Source organism: Telmatherina bonti (genome assembly GCF_933228915.1).
Source record: "Telmatherina bonti genome assembly, chromosome: 22".
NCBI classification, from domain to species: domain Eukaryota; kingdom Metazoa; phylum Chordata; class Actinopteri; order Atheriniformes; family Telmatherinidae; genus Telmatherina; species Telmatherina bonti.
This window is the reverse complement of record NC_136631.1, coordinates 17,966,670-17,991,953: the sequence shown is the minus strand read 5'-3', so window position 1 is coordinate 17,991,953 and position 25,284 is coordinate 17,966,670. Positions and strand designations below refer to the sequence as shown.

The 25,284-nt window shown below is 38.0% G+C and overlaps 1 protein-coding gene across 1 annotated transcript; it reads right to left on the bottom strand.

Moving 5' to 3' along the window:
- Window positions 1-1,282: 1,282 nt before the first annotated feature.
- impg1b (interphotoreceptor matrix proteoglycan 1b) lies at window positions 1,283-23,253 on the bottom strand (the record flags this gene model as incomplete). Its single annotated transcript, XM_079261602.1, has 18 exons — window positions 1,283-1,366; window positions 2,867-2,950; window positions 3,479-3,662; window positions 3,776-3,961; window positions 4,935-5,145; window positions 5,608-5,827; window positions 11,169-11,258; window positions 11,721-12,358; window positions 14,392-14,715; window positions 14,800-14,999; window positions 15,230-15,288; window positions 16,955-17,095; window positions 17,220-17,266; window positions 17,375-17,409; window positions 17,552-17,580; window positions 17,686-17,852; window positions 18,670-18,885; window positions 23,187-23,253. The coding sequence occupies 18 exons, from the start codon at window positions 23,251-23,253 to the stop codon at window positions 1,283-1,285; spliced, it is 2,982 nt and encodes a 993-aa protein (XP_079117728.1).
- Window positions 23,254-25,284: the final 2,031 nt, after the last annotated feature.

Here is a 25,284-nt window from a genome sequence, read left to right as displayed (position 1 = left end):
ACCCCTCTGTCAGCTCCAGCATTGACATTAATTAACCAATAGAAATAAAGGATACTAAAGTATCTGGAAATGTTTGGCACAACACATCATCCTGCTTGCTGTGATGCTGGTCAGATGAAATTTGGTAAACTGCGGGACACAGATGCAGACAGAGGCTCTGACCGGGATTCATCCCCGGGAAGTTGGATTACTTTAGAGAAATAAATTCTGACTCCTCCCAGATAAAGGATCCAGATTAGGTCAGGAGGGAGGGAAAAACCAGGATTAGCTGAGTGGAGGCCCTAAGACTTGAGGTGAAGAGGTTTAGTGCTTGTTTAGTGGCTTGCTTAATGGAAGACGGGCTTGTCATGTCATATGAAAGGCTGCTGAGGCTCGGGCAGGTAAGACTTAGTTGGCCCAGAACTATTGAATTTGTCCATTAGCAACCCAGAATCTCCTAAAGTCCTTTGACACCTTCAGTCCATCAGTGCAAGCTTTTGTAGTTAAGTTTACCTCCATACAAGGCTTATTGAAGGTGTCTGCCACCTTTTTGCCAGGGCTTCAGTGTATGCATCCAAGGCAGGCAGATTTGGACAACAAGAGGTGAAAGTATGAAAATCTGATTCTTTTTAGGGTCATAATAGGGTCATGCTGAAACTTTTAAGGTTCCTGTAAGAAGCTTGGTCATGAAGATCATATGCACTCTGAGTACCCACAAGCAAACACACATTCAAAAATATTTTTAGCCTTTTTTTTATTGACTGTAAAAGGTATAAAAAAAAAAAAAAACATGTCCAGATCTTAATGGACAAATGATTACTGGTGTGAATATGACAAACTGGTGGAAAGACAACACAGCAGTCGGTAGATCTTAGACCAAAGTCAACAGCTTATACAGTACGTTTTGTTTTTGGGACACAACAACGTTAACAGAATAGCATTAAAATAAACCATTTTATACAGTCTAAACATACAGTAAGATACAGCCATGTGTATCACTTTGCAAAAAAATAAATGCCTCAGTGTGAGGAAAAAACAACCTTTGCCAAGGATGTACAGGAAATGTTCCTACTAAATTTAATACATGAAATAAATATTAAGTTCACCTTGAACACAGTTTCACTTTCATGGCTCACAGTCTACTGACACGCTTTCAGCACTATGAACAATTCCACTCAACCGCTGGTCTACTGTACCTGCTTCTGCACATGCAAACTATACAGAGTGTGACAGCAACATCGGTATTAGTTCCCGCGCTTTGCACTGTGTCATTGTGTTGGCAGCTCAGACGGACAAGGTGTCATCAGAGAACCGTAACTTCCAAACAGTCATTGTCTGATGCCCTTAAAAGACAACGTGTCCTGTAGTCATTTGGCGGTCGCCACGTCTACAGAAGACAAGAGAAAGAGTGAAGAAAACCTTCAATCCAAGCTGGGTTAAACGGTTAATGTCAAAGACATTTGCTGATGATCCTGCATATAGTAATATGAGAAAGAACACTGCAGAATCATTGTTCAGTGCTCTTTTATCTGGGAACAATATGTACACTGCAAACACTGAAATCTAAGTAAGATCAAAAATCTTAAATTGAGTACACATCTGCTTTTTTTTTTTTTTTTTAAATGTAAGATAATTCTTAGTTTTTATGCCAGAGAATTCCTCTTGTTTTAAGAGTATTTTTACTTATTTTGGGAAGTCTTGACATGCAAAATTTTCTTGTTCTGTTGGCAGATAATTTATCTGATTTTAAAGAGGTGCTATTATGGTATTTCAAGTTTTCTGTGCTTTCTACAGTGTTACAGTGTTGAATCCTCATCACACATGTGAACGGCACTGTTTTTTATCACCTAAATGCATGTTTGAGTTTTAGTTTGAGTTCCAGCACGAAAAACGAGTCGTTTTAGAGAGTTTTTTCTACTTGGAAATCCTTGTGACGTCTCGGGGGATAAGGTTACCTTCTACTTGTTAACAAGGGCATGCACAAATACATCAGGCGGGTGGAAAACGTCAGATAAAGTTATTTCCAACGATGGCTGGTGAGTTTACCAAAGAGAGACATCCTGCTGCATTCGTTGCTGTGGGTTGCTGTTTTCCACTTAGTTTTCAGGGTCTGATTCAGGTTCCAACATGTAGGGCTGTATGCTATGTGTTGACATTGTATTTTGGTTTTTTTTTTATTGAGTTCATATTAGCCTAATCCTTCTGTTTATGAGATGTTACAATGACGGCGAAAGCAGTTGCGATGTAGTGCAGTGGCGGGAGGCGGGGCTTAATGCGGAAGAGTCTCAATCCGCTCTTTTTGCCCACAGGCTGATCTGACAGCCTACGGAGAGGGTCGGTCTGAAGTAAATAAAGCCATTTGTGACAATAACTCCATCAATCCCAGCCCTTCTAGGCTCAGAAATAAAAATAAATTAGCCTGAAATGCACATAATAGTTCCACTTTAAGCAACATTTACCTAATTTTTGTATATTTTTTTCTTGTTTTTTAAGGCTGAGTTTTTGCAGTGTACAAAGTTATGATTGCATTTAGGCATTTAAAATTCATTTCTGAGGTGTTAATGTAGAACTTAAAGAGCTCAAATAAAAGCTAATGATTTGGTTTGTGAGTGCAAAATCATCAACAGCTACATGCAGAGACCTTTTACCTTTGCACACATCATACAGCTGAAAAACATTTTATATCAAGGTTAATTCATTTCATCACATTGTTCATAAACCATACTGCACCACTAAAGGGTGAAATCTCTGGACATACCTAAAAATAATAAAAGTCCAGTTCCTCACCTTTGCTTAACATACATTTACTCATGAATTCGTTGTAACTTACATAACTTTGCCATTTTGCTCTTAAATAAGGAATCACTCAATGAAGTTCAGTTCTCACCTCATTGTGTGGTATACAGTGATGAAAATCCACCATTTCCGACACTAACTTTTCTGATCTGGTGGTGTAGAGTTGTCTGGGGATCTGCAGAGACAGGGAGTAGATGTGTTCAGTGTTTACAGTTAATGTGCTATTGACCCAGAAGCACTTCAACAAGACACTGTAAAATGCAAATGAAAGCCAGCACTTTACAAAACTTTACTCCAGGAAATCTATCTACAGCAAGTGCTTCACAGGTCAGTGCTAAAACCACACACTCTCCTTGGATTGCTACAAAGCGGGTTCAAAGCTGCGTCTTGTAAATTGTCTCTGTGTGATTGTGGAGATGAAAGCCTGTGAACAGGAACTGAAGACACCTGAAGCTGTTCAGTCAAGTTGAACAGCTTGAGACATCTCTAAAGTACATTTTGAAGAAGAATCTAACAGGTTTTAATGGTGAACATAAAGCAACAATGAAAGACACACAAAGAGAGGACAATGCAAATTTAGCTTCAAGGACAACAAGTTATTAATTAGCATGTAGTTTGTGAGAGGATTTTAGCTTCTGTTTAGTGAAGGATTGGATTAGTAGTCTAGTCCGTTTAGTCTGCTGTGCAGCGTCGCACAGTGTACCTCAATACTCAGGCGTATATTTTCAATTGAGGCAAAATGCTCTTGCTCAGATTGTTGGGAATGAGAAGAGGCAGAACTTGAAGGACATGGTAATGTGGACACTTGAGTTAAGACACCATCATCATTCTCAAATACTGGGTTCTCCCTCAAAGTATTCTCAAAGGCATAAGGAGCAAGAGTGTGCCTACAATGTAAAGGAGATGAGGAAATGAATACAAAGGCTTTTCAAACTGGGGGAGACACTCTGTGAATGGCAAAACATTTTTGTACATTAGGTGAAAAGGGGTGAAGACTTACACCAGTGTTATAGCCTTTCTTGTTTTCACACATTTCTTGTTTATGAATATTAAAATGCCAATGACAGCGCATACAAGGCAGAGACTCCCCACAAGGCAGGTGACGATGAGTGGAGGATCCACAGGTACTGACACCAGCTCGGTGCAGCGTTCTCCGTGGTAGTGCCAGTATTTACCTACAGGGCATCTGAAGCAAAGGAAGGAAAAATAAACACAAAAACATCCACATGATGCAATCTCAACCACAAAGCATGTTATTCTTTTTGATTCATATAGGCAGGTGGAAGGGGGGGGACTTTCATTTTTAATGAAGTCATAATAGTCATAATGCTGAGCATAATCTGCTAAATATGCAACATGATATCTTTGAAAGCACTTAGTTCAATGGGAAAAAATGCAAAAACATATCTGAATATGATCTTAAAATACCCTGTTTTTAATTTAATTGTCTGCATCATGGTTTTAAAAAGTTGTCGCAGGTGATAGTTAACCACTGCATAATCTCCACTTTTAAGTACATCTTATAAGATATAATTACTAATTAATATTTAATTGATAGTGCATATAATATTTGTAATGGGTGCCTGCTCTAAACTGGAGACAGAAATGTTTTGAATGCAACTAAATAACTTCCAGCTTGTGCTGCAGTGCATGGTTTGTCTCTGCCTCGCTCAGAAATGACATCATCAAGATTTCATGTGGATTTTTTGAGCATTGCTCAGAGGCAATATTCAGTAATAATGGTGTCGTTACAGATTTCCAGATGCATGCACACTTAAACCATAACTATCTCAGAAAATTATTTTGTGAAAAGTTCCGAAGCCCAATGATTGTTTTCATTACAGACAGAATTCTGCTGTTAAAACAGGAACCCCTAAGAAATCAAAGATCGTTGACATTATTTGCAATAACTATCACTGTCCCCTTTTCAGCAAATATTTCTTTTTTGTGACATAAAATGTTTTCTCTCATAGCCCTTCACAAAATGGTAAACCTTTTGCTGTTTAAACTTTAAATTTACTGAATCTTCTTTTAAAACATAAAAGCACAAACTTGGCAGACAAAAATTAGTTTTAACCTGTATCACAATACAAGACTTATGCCTTCTATAAGGCCTTGTTATTTGTGTTGTTATTCATTATTCATCAGCTTATGTGTACCTGCAGGTGACTCCATGACCTGGGATTATTTCACACAGGCCTCCATTCATGCAGTAGTCTGGCTGCAAAGTGCAGGTGCTCTGGCAAGGCAATCCATCCACGGTGCTGTAGCCAGGATCACACAGACACTCTGCCTCTTCAGTCCAACTGTTTACCACACAGCGTGAAAACTCGTTGCAGGCCAGAAACTTACAGGGATCTGCTTGGTCAGCTGAAAGCAAAAGAACAGAAGGGTGGCCAGATAAGATATGAGAGATCACAAACAGAGCAGAAAGGTGCTCATTAACATTAATGCAGACTTTCACTGTCTATAGATTCACCACAGAGCCTGAAGGGCATTCTGACTGATGTGAGTAGAGGTGTCTGCATTAAGTAAGGGAATGTAAGGAGGCCACTTATCCAACCAAAGAGATGTGTCAGATATGTGCAACTGCCAGTTTATAGTTTGCAATGGACAGCAGTCAAGATGTAAGGTGTGGACAGGAGGAGGGTCTAGCCTTTTGTTTGTTTTATTGGATTTTGTGTCCACATCTTGCAGATGCACGATTTTACACATAAAACCAAATTGGCACTGACTAAACTTCATGTAAACTGAATTTAATTTAGTTCGATTCAATTCAGTTCAATGCATTTGTAAAACAAAGCAACATTTACACGAGCAAGGACATCCCACCTGGTTCTATCTCCAGTGAGCGGCTGTCAATCTCTATGTCAAGCCGTTTGGATGCTGCGTTGCAGAAGTCCTCCAGCACGCAGTGCACAGCTTCTGTGACGTTGTAAGGTACAGGCTTGTCCAATTTCATCTTGCTGTTTACCACAACACTCCCATTTCTGAAGTTGAGGATCTCCAGCTGCTTAAATCCAGTCAAGTTGGACTGTAAATATGGTAAAAGCTGTGTGGAAGGAAAAGGAAAGCAGATTATTCCTACTACTTTGCTTTCAATTTGAACTTCCTATAGATTAGGGTGTTAGTGATTAATTCACAGCAGAAAAGTAGAATTTAGCCTTCTTAAAACCAAGATTTTTTTTTTATTCACTATTTACCAAGGAAAAATATTTTCACTTTTATATTCGAATTAATTAAATTGTGCAGAATTTATGTTGGTGCTAAATATCAACTAATATATGTTTTCTTCATGTATCTTCCTGCCATTTTACTCCAGCAAAGGAAGGATTGAGGTTGCCCATGTTTTTTAAACTATTCAGGTCACATTTTTCAGAGTAATTTCTATGAATAGTTCATAATTAAAATTTGATGCAAGCATGAAATCCTGCAATTGCTACACTGATTGTGTAATTGAATGCAAAGCAAAATCAGGGTAAGGTTTAAACCCATCAGAGCAACAAAAATGCTAATTCTAATTAAAAAATCAGGGAACACTTAATGAAAAAGGTGTTTTCATTGTTGTGCATGACAACTCAGCTGTCCCCAACTTTCTGTTCGATAAATGTATTTTAGTTTATTATTTTGGATTGTTTTAGAAACTGCAGTCTATATTTGGCTACAACCAGATTCTCATCCTTTTGCACAGTGATTTCACCCTGTTTTATTTGTTTTTGTTTTTTTGTTTTTTCTGCAACTCAGGTATTGTATTTTCTTGCCTCACTGTTAAACCACAATAATGGGGCAGTAAAGAGTCATAAGGGAGTTGTTATTCGACAGGTGACAAATGGGAATAATCTGACAACATGTCTAACTCAATGCTACCCTTAAATCACATTGTGAATGTATAAATTATAAATAGGCCTGTAACACTTGGTCAAAAAGTCTAAATAACCCAAAAAGTCCCCCTCGTTTACATGCTGCTTCAACAACCCCATGCAGTCATGTTTAACACTTCATATTAACTCTCCACATTGTTGCATTTAAAAGATCCCCTCAGACTACAAACATGTAACTCAGATAACCTGAGAGGCCAATCTATTAGGACTTCAGGCCGATGACGGGGGTGTTATTTATGACGGGGAGGAAGTCAGCCAGCTAAAGTAATGGACCTGCATCGATGTCATTGATCTGTACCATCCCCTGTCCAGCCACTCCATGTTCACTACAGACAAGGCGAACATCAAACAGAAAAAGATTACGATACTTTAGCAGGCCTGGATGTTGTGCAGGAGATAAGAGGCCTTAGGGAGCTCTGCTCTGATCGGGTTACCTCACCTATCGCTTGCACACAGTTTATAGAGGGCTTGCTCCATATAGCTGATACTGTCTCAAAGAGGAAGAGAACTACCGGTCCAACATCCAGAGCAAATGGGGCACAGCTACAACTACAAGTTTAGTGTATGGTCATCCATTTCCTTCACCTATTACCAACCTGGCTCCGTTACTTTTCACAAAAGGTCAAAAACAAACTTTGCACTTAAAAAGCAATGCACATCCTTTTGTTTTCTAGACACACAAACATTTCATGGCACAACAGCACTGCACACACACAACCAAGCTCACACAAAGTTACACATGTATCTACTGGTTCTTGTTCAAAAAACTAAGTAAAGCATCCTTTCACTGATGTCCAAAAAGAAGTCCTAAGGAATATTATGCAGTGATTAAACCATTTAGATACTTTCTATATCACAAAAATACTCCTTCCAAACTCCATGTCCAATTTTATTGGTTGCTTCACAAACCAGTAGGTACAAGAGTAATTGAGGCAAAAGAAAACTGGGGAACAAGAAGCTATTGTTGACTGATGGTTCATGGTTCACTAATGGTACCCATACATACATATAAATTATATATATATATATATATATATATATATATATATATATATATATATATATATATATATATATATATATATATATATATATATATATATATATATATATAAATATATATATATATATATAATTTATATGTATATATAATTTATATATATATATACATATATATATATATATGTATATATATATATATGTATATTTATATATATATATATATATATATATATATATATATATATATATATATATATACATATACATATACATATACATATACATATACATATACATATGTATATATATGTATGTAAAGGAGTTGACAGGAGATCAACTATCACAAATTAGCTCCAACAAATATTTTCAATGTCCATTTAAATGGGCTACCTATGTCTCTCTCTATATAACATTACTTAAGATTTCTTTATCATAATTTTTTGCTGCTACAGCTGATTTCTAAACTACCTGTTAGGCTTAAAGTGAAATAGCCCATTTAAAGGAAAATATGTTGGCAACTCCAAATGGTTTACCAGCATACAATAACTGTAAATACTTACCAGTTTAAACATCTGACCACTCTAGATTTGCATGGATGCTAAATATACAAATTATCAAGATGAGTTGCAGAACCATGGTTTGGGCAACCACTAAAAATTGGATATGGAGTGATTTTTTTAAATGTTTGTATGTTATGTGTTGAGATGTCCATGTTTATTCCTTGCACTTCAGAATATACACATAGGAACAGTGGATATTTCATAATACTATAAAAAGGTGAATATCCGCTTCAGCCTACATAATCAAACCACATCTCACAACATGCATGGTCAAATATAAACATTACATATTCTCGTATATTTTCACAAATAAGAAATTTTAGGAAATAATACATAACATCCCAATCATCTTATCCCTAAATGTTATCTAAACTGTCCCATCAATTCCAGTATATCTTGTGGTCTCTACCCAATGACTTTGCAACAACTACAAAGTCCAATTTTATCATTTAATCTTGTCATTATGAGGCAGAGAACTTTACATAACATGCAATCCAAGGCACCCCTGAGCAGGCCTAAAAATACAGTATTTCCCCTCTGTCTACCTGTGAGTAAGCCTTGAAACAAATAGAGATGTCAAGTGAGGATTTTTTCCTTAATGTAGGCTAACTGGTGCAGACTTAGAGATACTGTTGTTACCATCATTCTTCCAGCAGGTAAACGTCATCGCCCTTACAAATAGATAGGAATGTATTTGCTCTTACAATTGCAAAGTTTTTCATAACTGTGTGCACTTAAAAAAAAAACAAGAATGTTTAACCAAAGAAAAACTTGACCAGTTTTATTCCATGTCCTACACCAGTAGTACATACAGTAGCAAGTCTCTATCAGGCAACCCATTCAAAGCGGCATCATGCATGCAGATGTCGGCATAAACTTGAGCGACTTCACACTAAGAAGATTGAACCCATTATTAGCACAATGTGTGTGAAGCTGGAGGTGACTAGAATTACTTAAAGCTTCTTACCTCAAGTCACAAACCAGTGACTAAGGCAGACAAGTCCCATGATTCAGACTACTCGGGGTTAGTTTGTGCTCTACCTTCTACAAAGCGTCACAAAATGGATGAAGCTTAGAGACATTTCAAATGTATTTACAAAGCTTAATACTATGTTTTTCTGTCCTACATTTGGTCATTCAGTCATTCATCTGTAGGTACAGCACATCTTTAAGGCATCAGACATGCACAAACTGGCAAACATTGCAATGTAGTTACGTATACAAAACATATTTTCTTTTTATGTTTTAAACAAACCACCCTAAAGAATACTGCACTATGTAGTTTGAACAGGGAAATAGACCTTGTACACATTTTTGATTGCTCATCACCTCACCACAGAGCTTAAAAACACAAAGAATGACTGAACGTTTTGTTTTCAAAGTTCTGCTTTAAACGGAAAGCTAATTGTGTTTAAACAAAATCCTATTTTTGTTTCTTTGCATTGCTAAGCACTGCAAATAGACATATGTTAGCTTACCATAAAGAACGTGAAAATGGGAAAAACCATTTAATTAAATCATTTAACAGGGGCATTACATCTGGAATCATTTTAGTCCCTATGCATAAACAAGTGAGTTTTATTCCCAAACTTTTCAAATTACAGTACTTCAGTGCAACTAGCAAGTCATAATGCTAATCTGGAGTTTCCCTGCTTAAACCTAACCAAATAACAAGAGAAACATGTCCAGTAAAACCAATAAATAGTTAACCATTTCAAAACAGTCTCAAACTTTGCCTGGCACAAGGAAATTGAAGCATTTTCTTAAACTTGTTTCTAGTTGTCACTTTTGGTGCCAAATGTTAGCATGAAAGTCTGAAGCTAAACGTTTCAGCACAACCTTTCGGCAGTATTTCATTTGCTGCTCTTGAGACCAAGTTATGATCCCCAAACACTTATTCTTATCACTATTTTTCCCCCATATAACTGGGTTGTGAAAAAAAAAAAAAAGAAAAAGAAAAAGCTTAAACAGAGCTAGAAGGGTCTCCCGGCCTCCACTTTTTGGGCTGCGCCAAGTTAAATTATTGCTGGTTGACCAGGAAAATAAAGTTTATTTTCTTGAAGTGATTTCTTTAAGTTTAAGTTAAATCTAAGTGTAAGCTAAACTTAAAGTGCAGAACCTTTGCTTCATTTTGCAGTTAGTGCATTTATAACTATACTACCTGCGTAATAACCTGTTTTTTTTTTTTTTTTTAATAGTTAATGATCATTTCTTGTAAACAGTGGCTGTCACTTTGGTTTTATCATGTCCTAATCACCGGAAAACATCAAGCAAGAAGCTGCTGGAGCTGCAATGTCCTCACAGCACAGCAGATTTGAAATGCCGATATACCAACAGATTTAGGTGTTGATAAGCTTATACCAGCGCCTTGTGTGTATGGCGAGCGCTTAAGAGCTGTTTATTTATGTGAAAGTCCTGCACTCCAGGTTTAATCTCTTGTCTTATATAAAACCTATCATTTCCCTCGCCTAGTAACCTTGGTCTTTATATTATTGCTCATTACATCAGAGAAATCACTGCTCGTCAAATGTTTACAACAGTGTTACAACCAAAAATGTTAGTCTGTGAGAACAACAACATCTCCAGAACTATTTTCACATCATGTGACCAAAGCGCACAGCAACACATAAGCAGCTATTGCTCAATCTTATTAAACTGGCCAACTTTCACAAAACTCAAACTGCAACAAGAGTTAAAACATTAAGGCAAAATGTACATGGTCAAGATTGTTAATATAACTGATTTCACATATAAAGCCACTAGGCGTAAGCATCTGCAGCAGCACGGTCTACAGTCTAATGTGAGAATGAAAGCTCAGAATCTTAGAAATGTTAGAAAAGTTGGGTGCTTTCAGAGTTTTAAAAACTGCATCTGGAAAGGGTTAATGAAGAAACAGAGTTTGCACTCTCTGAGGTAACAGAGTTGTTCCAATACGGAAATAAGAAGATACCGGTATGGAGGCTAATGTCTTCTGTCCCTTTGGACCAGATTTACTGGATGCTCCAGGGTTTGGCGAGTTTCTGGACCCAGAGTGTTGTGTCTAAGTGAAACAGAACAAATTCACTGGCTTTCTTTTTTCCTAAACCTTTGACACAGTGGCTCCTCAGAAACAAAATAATGGCCTACTGCAAATCTGACCCAGGGTTTGGCGACTTTTTGAAGCTTTGTTCAACCCTTCTTTTAAAAAAAGACAAAATGCAAACAAAAACAAAATGGTTGAAAAATATAGAAATATATAATAATTTACAATTGGTGTAGGAAATATACTGCAAGGACAAGGCTTACTGCAAAGTATGTCCTCACTTGTGCAGGAAAACCAAAATTTGTCCATTACAAAGCAAACAGGGATTTCATGTTTTTCTCAATTAAAATCTCATGTAAAACAACAAAAATATTGCATAGTATTAGTCTTATCAACAGTTTCAACTTGGGGTTATAGAAAGAAGTATGAGAATAAAGCATGAAGAAGCATGATATCCATCACAAAAGCTTGTGTACCTACCAGCTCGAGAAACGTATTCTCCAGTGATTTATACTCAGGGGAGCTCCTGTTGAACAGGTCATCAGAAAACATCATGTTTGTGACCCTCAAGCTAAAGAAAACCACTAACTCTTTGCCCTTATCCACGGCTTTCATCAGAGGTGTGCTGGCTTGTCTCATGGCAGGTGCAGCTGTGGATTCGTACGGATGTTCATCAGACTCAGAGGCAAAACCGCTGCCGCTCTCCTCTTCCACTGGCTCAGTCACTTCCACTTCAGTCTCATTCGGACTTATAGTTGAATTCCGTATGAAAAGGTCCACTGTGACTGTAGTCATTCCACTGTACCCTCGGCTTAAATCATCCCTGTCCTCGGGGGCTTCACCGCTAACCTCAGGGCTTGGCAAAAGCTCCACATCTGTTTCAGGTTCAGCGCCTGGAACCGTGTCCTCAAAAGATGAAGGTGTTGAAACTGGGGCTGCTGCCTCTGTGACGGAAGTATTTGGAACGATGGGAGCTATCGACTGTGGTAGTTCAAGGTTAACATCAGCAGGTGCATCAGTCGGCACTGCGTTAGGGTGGGGGCCTTGAGTTACCAAAGAAAAGTCTTCATTCTTTATTTCTGGATAGTGTTGACTGTCCTCATCTGCAAGTTCAGGTTCTGGTAAAGACAGAAGAAACATTTTATCATCAGGAGTTTATATATATATATATATATATATATATATATATATATATATATATATATATATATATATATATATATATATATATATATATATATGTGGATGAAAAAATAAAACCACATATGCTTTAATTTCAGGCATGTTCACAGCACAGTCATGACAGTTGTTGCTATCCATGGAAGGGTTTTACAAGCCTACTCCTTAAGTTTAATCGGGGGCTCTTAGCTTGTAAGTGGCACTGTGTACACTGTTAATGTGTGCATGATAATGGTTTCCACACCCTCCAGTTCATTATATGGGATCTCTCAGGATCTTATAGGAACTCCTCAATGCATCTTTTTGAGAATTATTAGATCACAAGAGTAAGAACTCCCCAGAAATGTAATAGATTTGCTCTCTTTTTCAAAGCCCATTAGGAGTAAAGTTAAGTTAAAGTTACACACTACTTCTGATGGTTAAGGTCAGATTGAAGGACTGTGGAATATATTATAGCTACTTAAACGCCTTTTCACATCGCTGGCACAGGTCATAATTTTAATTTATTACCATATTATCGATGTGGTCAACATCTCAAAAATGGTCAAACTACTGGTTTCAATTTTACTTTGTGACTGTTAATAATAATTTTCTAGCCCCTGACTATATTATATTATTTTTCTGTATTGATTTCTCTGACAGGGCTGCACGGTGGCGCAGTGGTTAGCACTGTGGCCTCACAGCAAGAAGGTTGCTGGTTCAATCCTTGGCTGGTTTGGTCAGTGGCCTTTCTGTGTGGAGTTTGCATGTTCTCCCCGTGTATGCGTGGGTTCTCTCCAGGTACTCCGGCTTCCTCCCACCATCCAAAGCCATGTATGTTAGGTTAATTGGTCACTCTAAATTGCCCCTAGGAGTGAGTGTGAGCATGAGTGTGGTTGTTCATCTCTCTGTGTGTGGCCCTGCAATGGACTGGCAAGCTGTCCAGGGTGTACCCTGCCTGTCGCCCAAAGCCAGCTGGGATAGGCTCCAGCTTCCCTGCGACCCTGAATTGGAATAAGCGGTTCAGAAAATGAATGAATGAATGAATGATTTCTCTGACACTTTATGTGTACACATATTTACACCTGCACCACTCCACAATCATTTATTTAAATGCCGGTGAGTTGTGCGTTATTTTCTACATATTTCCCCCCAGAGCCACGAGGCAACAGCACTAAAGTCTAAAAGGAAGTTTTTCTGGCTGAACAAACTTGGTGTGCACAGCATGAGTTTGTTATAACCAGACCATCAGCAGGTTTTACTTGGTAAGCTTATCCATCACCTCAGCAGGGAACATCTCCATGTGTGAAAGAAATCTAATTATCCTTTTGTTTCCTTTTCCAAACTAAAATAAGGGTTTTTATACTTTGCTTTTGAACAATCCAGGAATAAAGTCAGCAAGTTTTGTTGTTGTTCTGTTTTGTCTCTTTGTTTCTTTGTCCTTTTTATTCTAGTCTGAATATGCTTGCAGCAGTGCAACATGGACCTGATAAACTCTACTGTGCAAAAGAAACTAAAACAAAGTATTCTGATTAAAAGGAGAGACCACTCCTTTTATTATTATACACATAAACTTATTAAACACTGTGCTTCTAAAACACAAGTTTTACAAATATAAAAGTACTCCTTACCAGTTATCACACTTAAATGAAGAGAAGCATTGGAGTCCTACCAAAGTATGATAAAATGAAGGATAAAAGAGGTTTCTTTTACTTCTCATTGTTTTTGTCTATTCTTATTATTGTTGTTGCACCTCAGGAGCCTAGTAAAGCTCATGTGCACTCCTCAGTCACTACCCCAGCATCAACAAGATCAAGACAACAACCAGATAATAATTGTCGAGTTCTTTATTTTTTTAGGTCAGTAGCGCAAATAGAAGCTATTTTAGATAATCAATAAAGCAGTTAATTTTTAAAATCACCTCTCTTTGATATCCTGCTTTAAATAGATTTAACCAAAGGAGGGCTTACCGCCTGCTCAGATTCTGCCTCACCTCCATCATCATGTTCAGTGGGTGGTATCTCCTCCAGCTCTGGATTCTCTTCCTGCGCTGTGATTGTGGACTCTTTCTCTGCAGCTGCCATCAAAGGAGTCTCTGTGGTGGTCTCTGGGAGGATGTTGGGGGTGAAAGGCACAAAGGTGTGTGTTTCTGGTTTTACAATAGGAACTTTTAGGAGGTTTTGTATGACTGCCAGAGTGGGGAATAAATTCTGTGTGAGACTGTATTCTTCCACTGGTGACTGCGTTGCCTCTTCCGCTGATGCAACCGTCTCCACAGCGTTTAAGCCAAGCTCCGCAACTGGATAAACTGTGGTTACTGAAAAAAGAAATGGCTTTTAAAACTCCACATTTGTCAGTAAACTTATGTTTTAATCAATGAAATGATCATAACTATACTTACCAGCCTCAAAGCTGAGTGTCTGCATGTCCAGTAGTAGCGATGGCTCCGCTTTTAAGGCCTTAACGATGATATACTTCAGTTTAGGAGCATTTACATCATTGTTTGTCTCGATGTCAGGCACCTCCAACCCATCAGGCTCGTCATTCAGCTGTGTTTCTCCATTAAAGACCACAGCACACCGCACAGACACATCCTCTGATCTGATGCATGGAACAAATCAAATTAAAACACCTTATACAAGATTTTACAGACCATGACAGTTAGCTCAGTCTTCTGACTCTCCTAATCAAGAGGACATCCATATTTTATCCCACAACATTTACTTCAAAATGTTATTTAATTGAAGAATGAAAACATGCTAAACATATTAAATATGGATTTTGAGTCAAGTGAATTTTTTCACACTTGAATGAAACCGCATTCAACCCACCGAAATCCCAGAACACGTAGTTCTTTGAATCCTGGAACTTTTTTAAACACATGAACCATCTACAAAGAAAGAGAAAAAAGTTTGGCTTAAAAAGATGTCAGGTCTTTTCATTCAAAGCATTTCCTTAGCGCTGATGCTCCTATTCTAAGAAGATTGCACAATGTTCTCCAATTTTGGCTCATAAAAGCATTTTGAGACATGTTGCGGTAGCAGCTGAATACAGTCAACAACCTTACTGCACATTTCTTCTTTTACTTTTTTTCACCCTTCATTTCTTTTATGAATGCATTCACTAAACAATTATAGCAATTATAATCATTATAATAATGCCGTGCATAACTGTTCTTTGCTGCAATTATTTCACTTTCACTAATGTAAAAAATTCAGTGTTGAAAAAAAAGGATTCAGAATCAAGCAATTATTATTGATGGTCAGTGATTAAACAAAAAAAAGCTATGTTGGTAGCCTATATTGGAGCAGGAGACTAACTGTACATAAAAGATTCACTAGGTATTCATACTCATTCACTTTGGTCACATTTAACCATCTGCTCAAAAGCAGCAGGACACCCATAAAGCTGAAGCATCTTCTTATTGATTTAAGTTTACCCATGATACATTTTGTCTGAATGGTCATTGTTTGGAGAGACAGACACCTTCATATCCCGAGTCTAACAGCTCATAATGTAAATCCCAACATAACTAAAACTGCCATTGGTTAAATACAAGATCGGTGCTTAGCAGTGAAACTATTTCTAAAACCTGTAAATGAGACATCTTGTAAGCCTGGATGGAGCTTCTTACAGCAGAGTGGAAAACTCCTGATGGAAATGCTACTTCTTGCCTGGAGATCTGCATTTGTTTTTTTTGTTTTTTTTGCAAACACTTGGGTTTTGTTGTATTGCTGTGAGATTATTGTTATTTTTAATTAGTAACATAAATTTGGATTTGTAGAAAAAAATTTAAATGAGAAAATGGGAAGGAAAGAGACAAAAAATCCAGAAGCTTTTTCAAGTTGATCAACCTTAGCTGCAGAGGAGTCATAAGCACAATAAAGATGGGACCCTTTTTTATTTGTTTTAGTAATGCAGAAAAAAGCCTAAGAAAAGGCATCTATAAAGCAGCGAAACCTAGTGGCACATCCTCCCTTTGGGCGGACTTGCATTTATCATCCATCACAGTGACACCGTGCCGAAGTTTCACCTCCTCAAATAGACAGTTACTCTCAGCACACAGCCAAGAAAATGCAGAAGTGGGTTAGGGCAGAACAATATCAGAACTTTGAAACTCAGCTAAAAAAAAAACCCAAGAGAAATTGCAAAGATGAAAACCAGAAGGCGGGAGTGTGTTTCTCTCTCAATAAAAGTCTGTGCTCAGACTCTTTGACCATCTCTCATACTGAAGAAGTGTGATCAGAGTCAATGCTGTCTAAGTTGGTAATAAGCTATATGATTAGGTCTTACTATTCCAGGCTCACAGTCATTGAGAGGTGTTATCTTAAGTCCTGGGCAACAGCCTTAAAGCTGTTAAATCAATCAGGGTGAGTTCCACACCTAGCAGTTAAATAGAAGCTGGCATTTCTATCCTGCCGCGTTACACAACACGTTGGTTCTTGAAGGTGGGGGATATGGGGGTTGCTCAGCTGTCCGTAGGCTGCCAGTGTTTGCAGAAGAGTAAGGACAACAGCTCAGGCATCTCGACATTTGCTGCAGGCATGAAATCTCACCTTGTCTCTGAGCTCTCTCGTGATGGCATTGTGCTGTGGAGCCTCGGGGTTGCTGAGGAGTTTGCTGTACGTCGGGTCGGATATGGTGATGCTGAACTCAACAATGTACTCCTCATAGTTTTCTTTAGGTTCCTCTTTAATCTGAGAAGAAGAAAGGTGAAGGGCATTTCGGCTGGTTTGGTGTGTGTTGATAATGTGAAATTACCATTTGAAACCATAAAGCATCCCTCTGAAACAAATGCTTCAAGCTTTAAGCACAACTCACCACACCAGCCTCAGTCGGAAGCAGGATTAGAGGAGGAGTCCAGGTGCCTGAGATGAAACAGTAGCTCTACAGTTATATTATGTTGGAATTTACTTACGCCTTGGAGGGTTTGTACTGCCATTTGATTGCTTTCATTGAGCATAAGTAGAACTTACATTCACTACCTGGCTCTAGTGTCCCAGCCACATACCTGCAAGTAAAAGAATGAATGAATTTTTAATGGATTTTAATATCCTTCTTTCCTCCACTCATTAAAGAGACAACACAGTTTAAGTGTGAGCCTACAAGGGCTTGGGACCAAGCAATAATAATAAAAATCTGGTGTAACTTACCCATCACTTTCACCCTGCTCTGCAACTCTCTGTAAAAATAGAAGATATAAAATATTAAAGCTTTGCACTGACAATAAAACTGCCATTCAACCCAGTGCTATTCAGTTCAAACTTGTATTTTGGATATCACGTACACTGGCCATCAAGTCCAAATGTTCCTGAGAGGAGCTGAAATTCTGGGCTAAGTCATCCATGCAGAGGTTTTCATGCTGGCAGGTGTAAACCCATGCTCCGTACTCTTCTGGGTTTGGGACTCGGTCTAAGAAGATCCGAAATGCTTCCCAGATGGCTTCCTGACAAACTGAAGAAAAGACGCATCACTTTTTTCCCCAGTTAATATTATATGAATAGAAAAAGAGTTCATCAAGAACTCACATAAGTGATACATAATCTAATAACAGTCAAATAAAATATTCCATCCAGAGTGAAAATCAAAATCAAGGTATAAACAAGACTTGTGTGTATTTATCTTGCAATGTCCACACCTGGTGAGTTTAGTCATGATTATGATAAGCTTTTAAGAAACAAATGCAAAGCAAGTAACTCTCGCAAAATAATAACAAATAGATGTTTTAAATTGCAAAACATATTTAATGTAATATAAATGCAACAGCACAAAAGAGTAGCTTTGTTTTTTTAGTTAGAAATGTCAAACTATATTGTCATCGTTGATGACATTTTTACAAATATAAACAAAAAACCCCCCAAAGGTATCTTGTGTTTTATCTGCCTCTGTGGGTGAAGAATGCGTCTCATTGTCCAATATCTTGATGCCGCTGGGAAATCTATTCTCTGACAAACTCATTTCTGAATTGTGCCATTACCGCCAGTGTACCAAATTAATCTCCCTCAGTTAAGAAATCAAATGTAGCAGCAGCTGCTGTGGATAAGTTTCATTATAAACCTTTTGTAATTGCCAATATGGCCATCTTTGTCTGTTGAATCACCAATATCAGGTGGAACAATTAAGCAATATCACTTTGCTTAAACACTTCAATCTCATTTATCAGAGCACCAATGAGCCTTTTGCTTATTTATGGACCTAAAAAGTTCAGCCATGATGATGCATTTAGTTTAAAAAGTCCATTAAAATCTAGCAGTGATTGTTTTCCTTTTACCTCGCAGTTTGTAATAAGCCCTGTGGCTGCTGATGACTGCTTTCATTGTATCCTGAGGGCAAACTTTGACGCCTGTAGTGAAAACTGTGGACCTCTTCACCCGCTGTCTGTCGTGCTCTCCTCCGACATTTGTTGCATGTCTGATTGGTCTAGACGTTTCCAGAAAGTGTCGATACCGGACATCCCTGAGTCCAGAAAAGTCCTGTTCATGAATGTCTGTGGGAGGAACATCAATAAACTGCAGTTAGTGACGTAGTTAGTGCCATGGCCTACTGTGTATAATAATTGTAACTTTAAACAGCATTCAAGAAATGTGATTCTTAGATATTGGTCAACAGATTTCTCTCACTGTGTTTGGACTTAAAATCTAAATAAAAAAGAATCGAGGTTTGAAGGGTTCGTTTGAAAGATACATCATAACCGCTTGTTCACTGAAGTGCGTCCTTGGTTTTCAGTGGGTGACTCATAATTTGTCAAATTAGTGAAGCACATCATCTGATTCCTTAGATTTCAGGATCTCTACATCCAGATGTTTTCATTATAAGCACAAAACAAAACCGATTCGATAGACTAAAACATTGTCATGTTGTGTTCAAGAAAGCACATGATCTGCATAAGTTCACCTACGTATATTATTAGGTTGGCAGGGACAAATGAGAGATTTTAAAGCAACAAAAGGATACCTCCAGTTGCAAAGTGAACCAAATGCCTGAACACAAAGTACTGTTAGCCTTTTTAGCCGCCTTTGCAGTTACTGTACCCATGAAATAAATACATTCAGGCACGTTTTTTCCTACTTCACTAGATCGGCAAGCAGAATGATGGTCTGGCTGTTGTGTCGAGCAAATTTTGCTTTCTCCTGGGGGGTTTTAAGGATATAAGGCCCCTCTTGAAAACATGATTATTTATTTATTTATTTGTATGGTCGTCTTTTCAATAATTACTCATTATTAAATTTACATGAAACTGCTGGACCTGACAGGAATTTAAAAAAGATAAAGAGTAAACAGAAATTATTTTATTTTATTTTATTTTGCTTAGTTTTGTTAGTTTAACAGTGTCAGGAATTGGTCAGCCAACACTCTGCCACAGAAGACTAATTAATTTGACAGATGCTGAATCCAACAAGGTGTTTTGTGGCATCTGGTCACCTTGCTAACTCTAGGTCAACTGCTGCTTCATTTGCAGCTGCTTTTCAACGTCGTCTGGCTTCAGTGAAAAGTATATAAAAACATGTTAAAATACTGAGAAGCTATTTTTTTGGAACTTGTAACACAGAAATTCTATGTATGTGTGTGTGTGTGTGTTTAAGTGATTTCTTCTGGCTTTTCAGTTCGCTGTGGTGTAAGAAGCTTGGAAGCCTGTAAAGCATCCAGGCGGTGCTTCTTGCTGGAAAAATGCCAGTGTACATGCTGGTAATAATGCAGATTTGTGAGAAAAAGGGACTGAACATCTCTTTCTCTTTGTGTAGGAACACTTTCTGATGTGCCTCTGGGCATTTTTATGGTTGTTGCATTCCTGAAGATGCTCAGGGATCAACAGCGTGAGGGTGAGTTTGTCTGGAGGACATCCACATGTGAATTCACACATATGACAAACTGCATGATGTAAAGAGATTAAAATGAGAAGTGTGATATAGAACACCATATGCAAAGGAAGGGCCCTGATTTTTTTAACCACTTTGATTGGAAAAAAAAAAAAAAATAGAGAATAGGGGGAAAAAAAAGTAAAATTTATAAAGCTTAGTCACACTTCTGAGGTATTTCAGGTACCATTACAAAAGCCAGTGTGCCCATGACACACTCATCCTATTGAATAAAGCTATTTATTGTGATGCCAGCTGGCAAATCTCAGTTGACTTCTTAAGACAATAAGCCAGGATTTAGGAGCCCCAAAACACAGACCAGGAGATCATTTGGTCCAAATAACAAACTGTGTCTCTTCTGGATTAAAACACGAAATGGATGCTGCAGAAAAAAAAACCCCAAAAAGAACCAGTGACCAAATATAATATAAATAACACTGTACTTTGCAGAAAGCCACAGTGTTCTTTTTTTCTTTCTTTCTTTTCTTTCTTTCTTCCTTTTGCATGTTGTGCCAATGATGGGATCACTAATGACAGTCTAATACAGGAAAAGACTGGACCATGTCATGTGGGACCACGCTGCCAGTTGTAATTAACGTCTGTCTCGGGTGGGCAAGAGATGATAAATATCTGCATAATCGTATCTGGACCCCAAAAATGCCTGAAGAAGACTATTGATTGCAGCACAGCAGAGTAATTATTCATAAGACACTGTGAATTTCTGTACCTGGTCCGGCAGCTGTCTGATCGTTAGATTTACAATCACACATCTGCAAAAAGTAGGATTGCAGTATATTCCAGTCTTACTCCCATAGGTTTGCTCCTTTTCCTTGGACTGATGGTGAAGATGGTGAACAGTGGTTACAATTAAAAATGTGGAAAGAATTTATGGATTACACTATTTTGCACTTTATGCAAGTAAACATGCGCATCATTTGTCTTTACAAACTCCAACTCTCACAGTCCTGTCTTTCCAAAATTACCTCAGTCAGCGCATGTGCAGCGGAGCAACAAGACCAAAACTGTGTTCAACAACAACAGTCTGGAATCACCTGATCTAACTTGGAATGTAAAGCAATAAGTCACTCCATTGATCTTATTTTTTTCCTGAGAAATATGTCAACAACATTCTGTAAAGCTAGAAACAGTGAGTAGACCTCTGCCAAGGCATTGTAGTTGGTTTTTTTAGTGACCGTGGCCATTATCTTTGAGTTACAAGCTCTAAATGCAAAATTATCCCTATTTCCCCAAAGTAAAGGCTCCTTAAAATTTTCCTGGATCTTGACAGTGATCCAGATCCCCCCTTGAAATACAATCACCTGTTCCTTATTCCATTTCTGAGTTCCTAAAAATGTAATCAATTTATCCATAACTATTTCAGTTGTGTTGCAAACAGAAAATCATACGTTGCAAAATGCATCATCTCTGCCACGGCTGAGTTAACAAGTGACCAATGACAAAATTTAAAAGGCTCCTGATCTATAAGGCCCTGTCAAATGCAACATATAACATGAACATTTAGCATTTCTAATTTTCCTCTGAATATCTGGATTTTAGACTCAAACTTTGACCTGTTTACAAGTGATTGGTTTACTCAAAGACACATGTCCATGTCTGACAAAAGAAAGACCATTTCTACCCTTCATGTCAATTATTCAAGCATATAATCTTTAGTCTCATGTCAAGTTCATTCCTGCCATTTTTAAAGTAAAAGTAATGACAAAGTTGCGTAATTATGAGATTTAAACACATCATGATCAGATTCAGTCATTATTATGAGATAAAACTGTCACAATAAACCTTATCTCATAGTTTAAACCTCAATTGAAATTTTTTTTCAATAGTTTATATATATTTTACCTCTTTCCCTCATTTGCAACTCTGTCAGTTTGTGAAAACAAAAATATTTTCATCTATAAGTGTCATTAAGACTCAGTTTCAGGTCAGTTTGTTGTGGTTCTTACATGTGAACGATACCTTGTCAGTATCACACCCGTCACTATATAACTGAAGTAACATTGCTAGTTGGAGCTGCTCGTTAAATACATGCAGATAAAATTAATACACACGAGCGATAATCTTCACAATAAACAATATTGTTTTCCTCAAATCCAAACTGGCCAAACAACAAAACCATGCAAAAAATGCAAGAGCAGTGACACTGCAGCCCAAAGCTTTATTAGCAAATATCCCTATTTTAGTTTTATGGAATTTTCCAAAAATTTCTATTAAACAAACAATTTCCAAACATTTTATCGAGGAATAAATTTGATTGTTGTTCCTAAAAGTCACACCACAACTTTCTAATCTGTTTTGGGAATCTGCAAGCTGGAGGCTTGACATGCACATGCCCAGACACGAGAGCTGGGGCGAATGGTGGGAGAGCGGGAGTGGGCTTTAATGCCCAGTGCAACCACAAATGGGCCTCACAACAGAATTAGAAGCCAGAAAAGATTAGCGTCCTGCAACACTGGGAACAAAATAGCTTTTGTTTCCTTCAGGATAATGAGCTCACCAGGGCACATCACACTAAACATTTCAAGCAGTGCAGACTCGAACATTAGCAATGATTGAATTATGCCCTCTTTCCTCGCGAGCACCTATAATTTGCCATTACTGGTTAAATTTAGAGTGAATATTCATGACCTTAAAATGCCTTGTTTGCCATTTGTCTAAAAATCTAAGATCTTTCTGTGGTTGAGCTGACATTTTCTATTCACATGTGAACAACTCTGCTCCTGCACCATGCAGGTGTGCAAAAACATATTTTTTTCTTTGCTGTTTTACTGACACGAATACCTCCCACCTTGCATGAAGCCTTAGAACGAGCTTGATCGAAAGCTGTCCATCGCTTATCTAAATACTTAAGTTGACTGCATGTTAACAAAGACAACACAGTTTATGGTTCTTCAGCTCTCTACAGGATCCTTACCTTTATTATGACTTGCTTGGAGGGTAAACAGACACAAAGTGAGGAATACTCCAGACTTCAAAAGCATGATGGGCTAATTTATGTCCTTCAAGTCCAAAGTAATCATTTGTAAAGAGAAGGCATCACACAAATGCAAACCAGAATGTCTTTATCTTAAATCCATTAGGAGAGTGTGCAGAAGTCTCCTCATTAGCACTGATAAAGCGTTAGCACGCACCAGTCAAGGCAGCCAAGTCCACCTCTAACTTTGTGCTCCGGCTCTGTTTCTCCAATAGTTAGATCCTGGTTGCTGTTGAATTGCTGTAGACAACAGAGGTGGCTGCATGGATGGACGAGCAGTGGGTGCAAGGGAGGGAGGTAGAGCCAAAAGAAGGAAAGTTGGCGCATAAATGGAATTTTGGCTTTGGAGTTTCCTTCTACGCTGTCAGTGTGACAACAGTGACGAGGTTAAAAAAGCAAGCCTTGTATTGAGTCTAATCTCTTGACGTTCTCCGGTGCTTGTAATCCCTGTGGGGCCACGTGGTCGCCTGGCTTCATCCTGTTAGTCACCTTCTGGACCCTCATCTGTCAGCTGAACTAACTTGGGAATCTGCCAAGTCCACACAGTAGCAGCGCCTGGATCATTGACACCCAGCCTCATTGCATGTTTCTTGCCCGCCTTTTTATGTCAAAGTGCTTTACCTTTCCTTTTTTATCACGATGGCAAGCTCCATTTTCTCTGAGTGAGTGTAAATCTGTACCTGTCAGGTCAAGGATTTTGGATATAAAGTGAGGTCTAGTTTGTTCTCTTAAATTTTTAAACATGTACATGTTCTTTTGCTCCAATTAATGTACAGAGCAAAGTCTAAATCTGTCGGTTCTTTTCCCTTGTGTTTGCTGAAGAAACACCTGTTTGACTCATTCCCTCATTGCTGTGCTCTCTTGCCTGTGAGATGAACTTAATTTTGATTATTGAAATATCCTATTGCATCTGTTTGTAAATAGTTTTTATCTACCGGCATCCCATCCCAACTTGCTTTACAGTAAATGTAATGTATTGTAAAGTAACAGAAAAAAGATGTCTCTTTTCAGCTGTGATGGCTGCACCAAAGAATTTAGCAGACACAGCAAAGGCTGTTGTGGTTTACCTGGGTGGAGAACGCTTCATATTTTTTTTTCTTTATGTCTCTACTCGCTTTACTTTCTCTGAAGGGGATTAACCTCATTGGTTGTCTGCAAATGGTCTACTTTAAATAAGTTTGTTCATGATATACATAATCCATTAAAGTGGTTTTCTGGCACAGTGATCCAATGATTGTTTTCTGAATGATCTGAACCTTCTGTGACATATTTTCAAAAAGGGTGAGATTGTTTTCTTTATGCAAATGTGAACTTTATAGAATGTGCCACCTTATAAAGTTGTTGTAGGTAATGGCTCGCCTCATGGAGATGTGTTTCTGACTGACTACAACACCTACAAGTAGATGCTTGTTGTGTGTTAACAAGCAAGGCAGTCTATTCACTCTTATCGTTAAAGTGATTGTGGCACAAAAACTTCCAGTTATTTAATTCTTAATCATGTTTACTTATATACATTATTAATTCTGCAACCATCACAACTCCATTAAGTTGGAATTATTTAACAATAAGGGAGAAAATCCTTTTGTGGGAAGCATCTTCGTGATAACAGGAGGATTTGAGGGAAGTATCTTCTGATTTATGGAGTTCCTGAATGTTGCTGAGGAGAAGGGTAGAGGATGATGACTCATTAATGGACATTATGTCATGTTTGCTCAAACCAAGACAGTTTAAGCAAGATGATAAAGAATCCCAGGGCAAAAAATCCAAACAGAGGGGCAAAAACCAGGCAGAGTTCCTGGACAATCAGATACATATAAAAAAAAAAGAGAGACTGCAAGTTCTGCAGTCATCTGGCACTGACTGAGTGTGACACCAGGCCTTAAATGCTGATGGTAATGATGGTGGAGTGCAGGTGTGCTGACACTCCCCAGGGCTGCTGCTCTGCCAGAAGGAGGGGAGGGGGAGAAAAAAAAAACATTACATCAGGAACAATACATAAACTAAACTAAAAGAAAACACCCAAACCCTGACACATTGG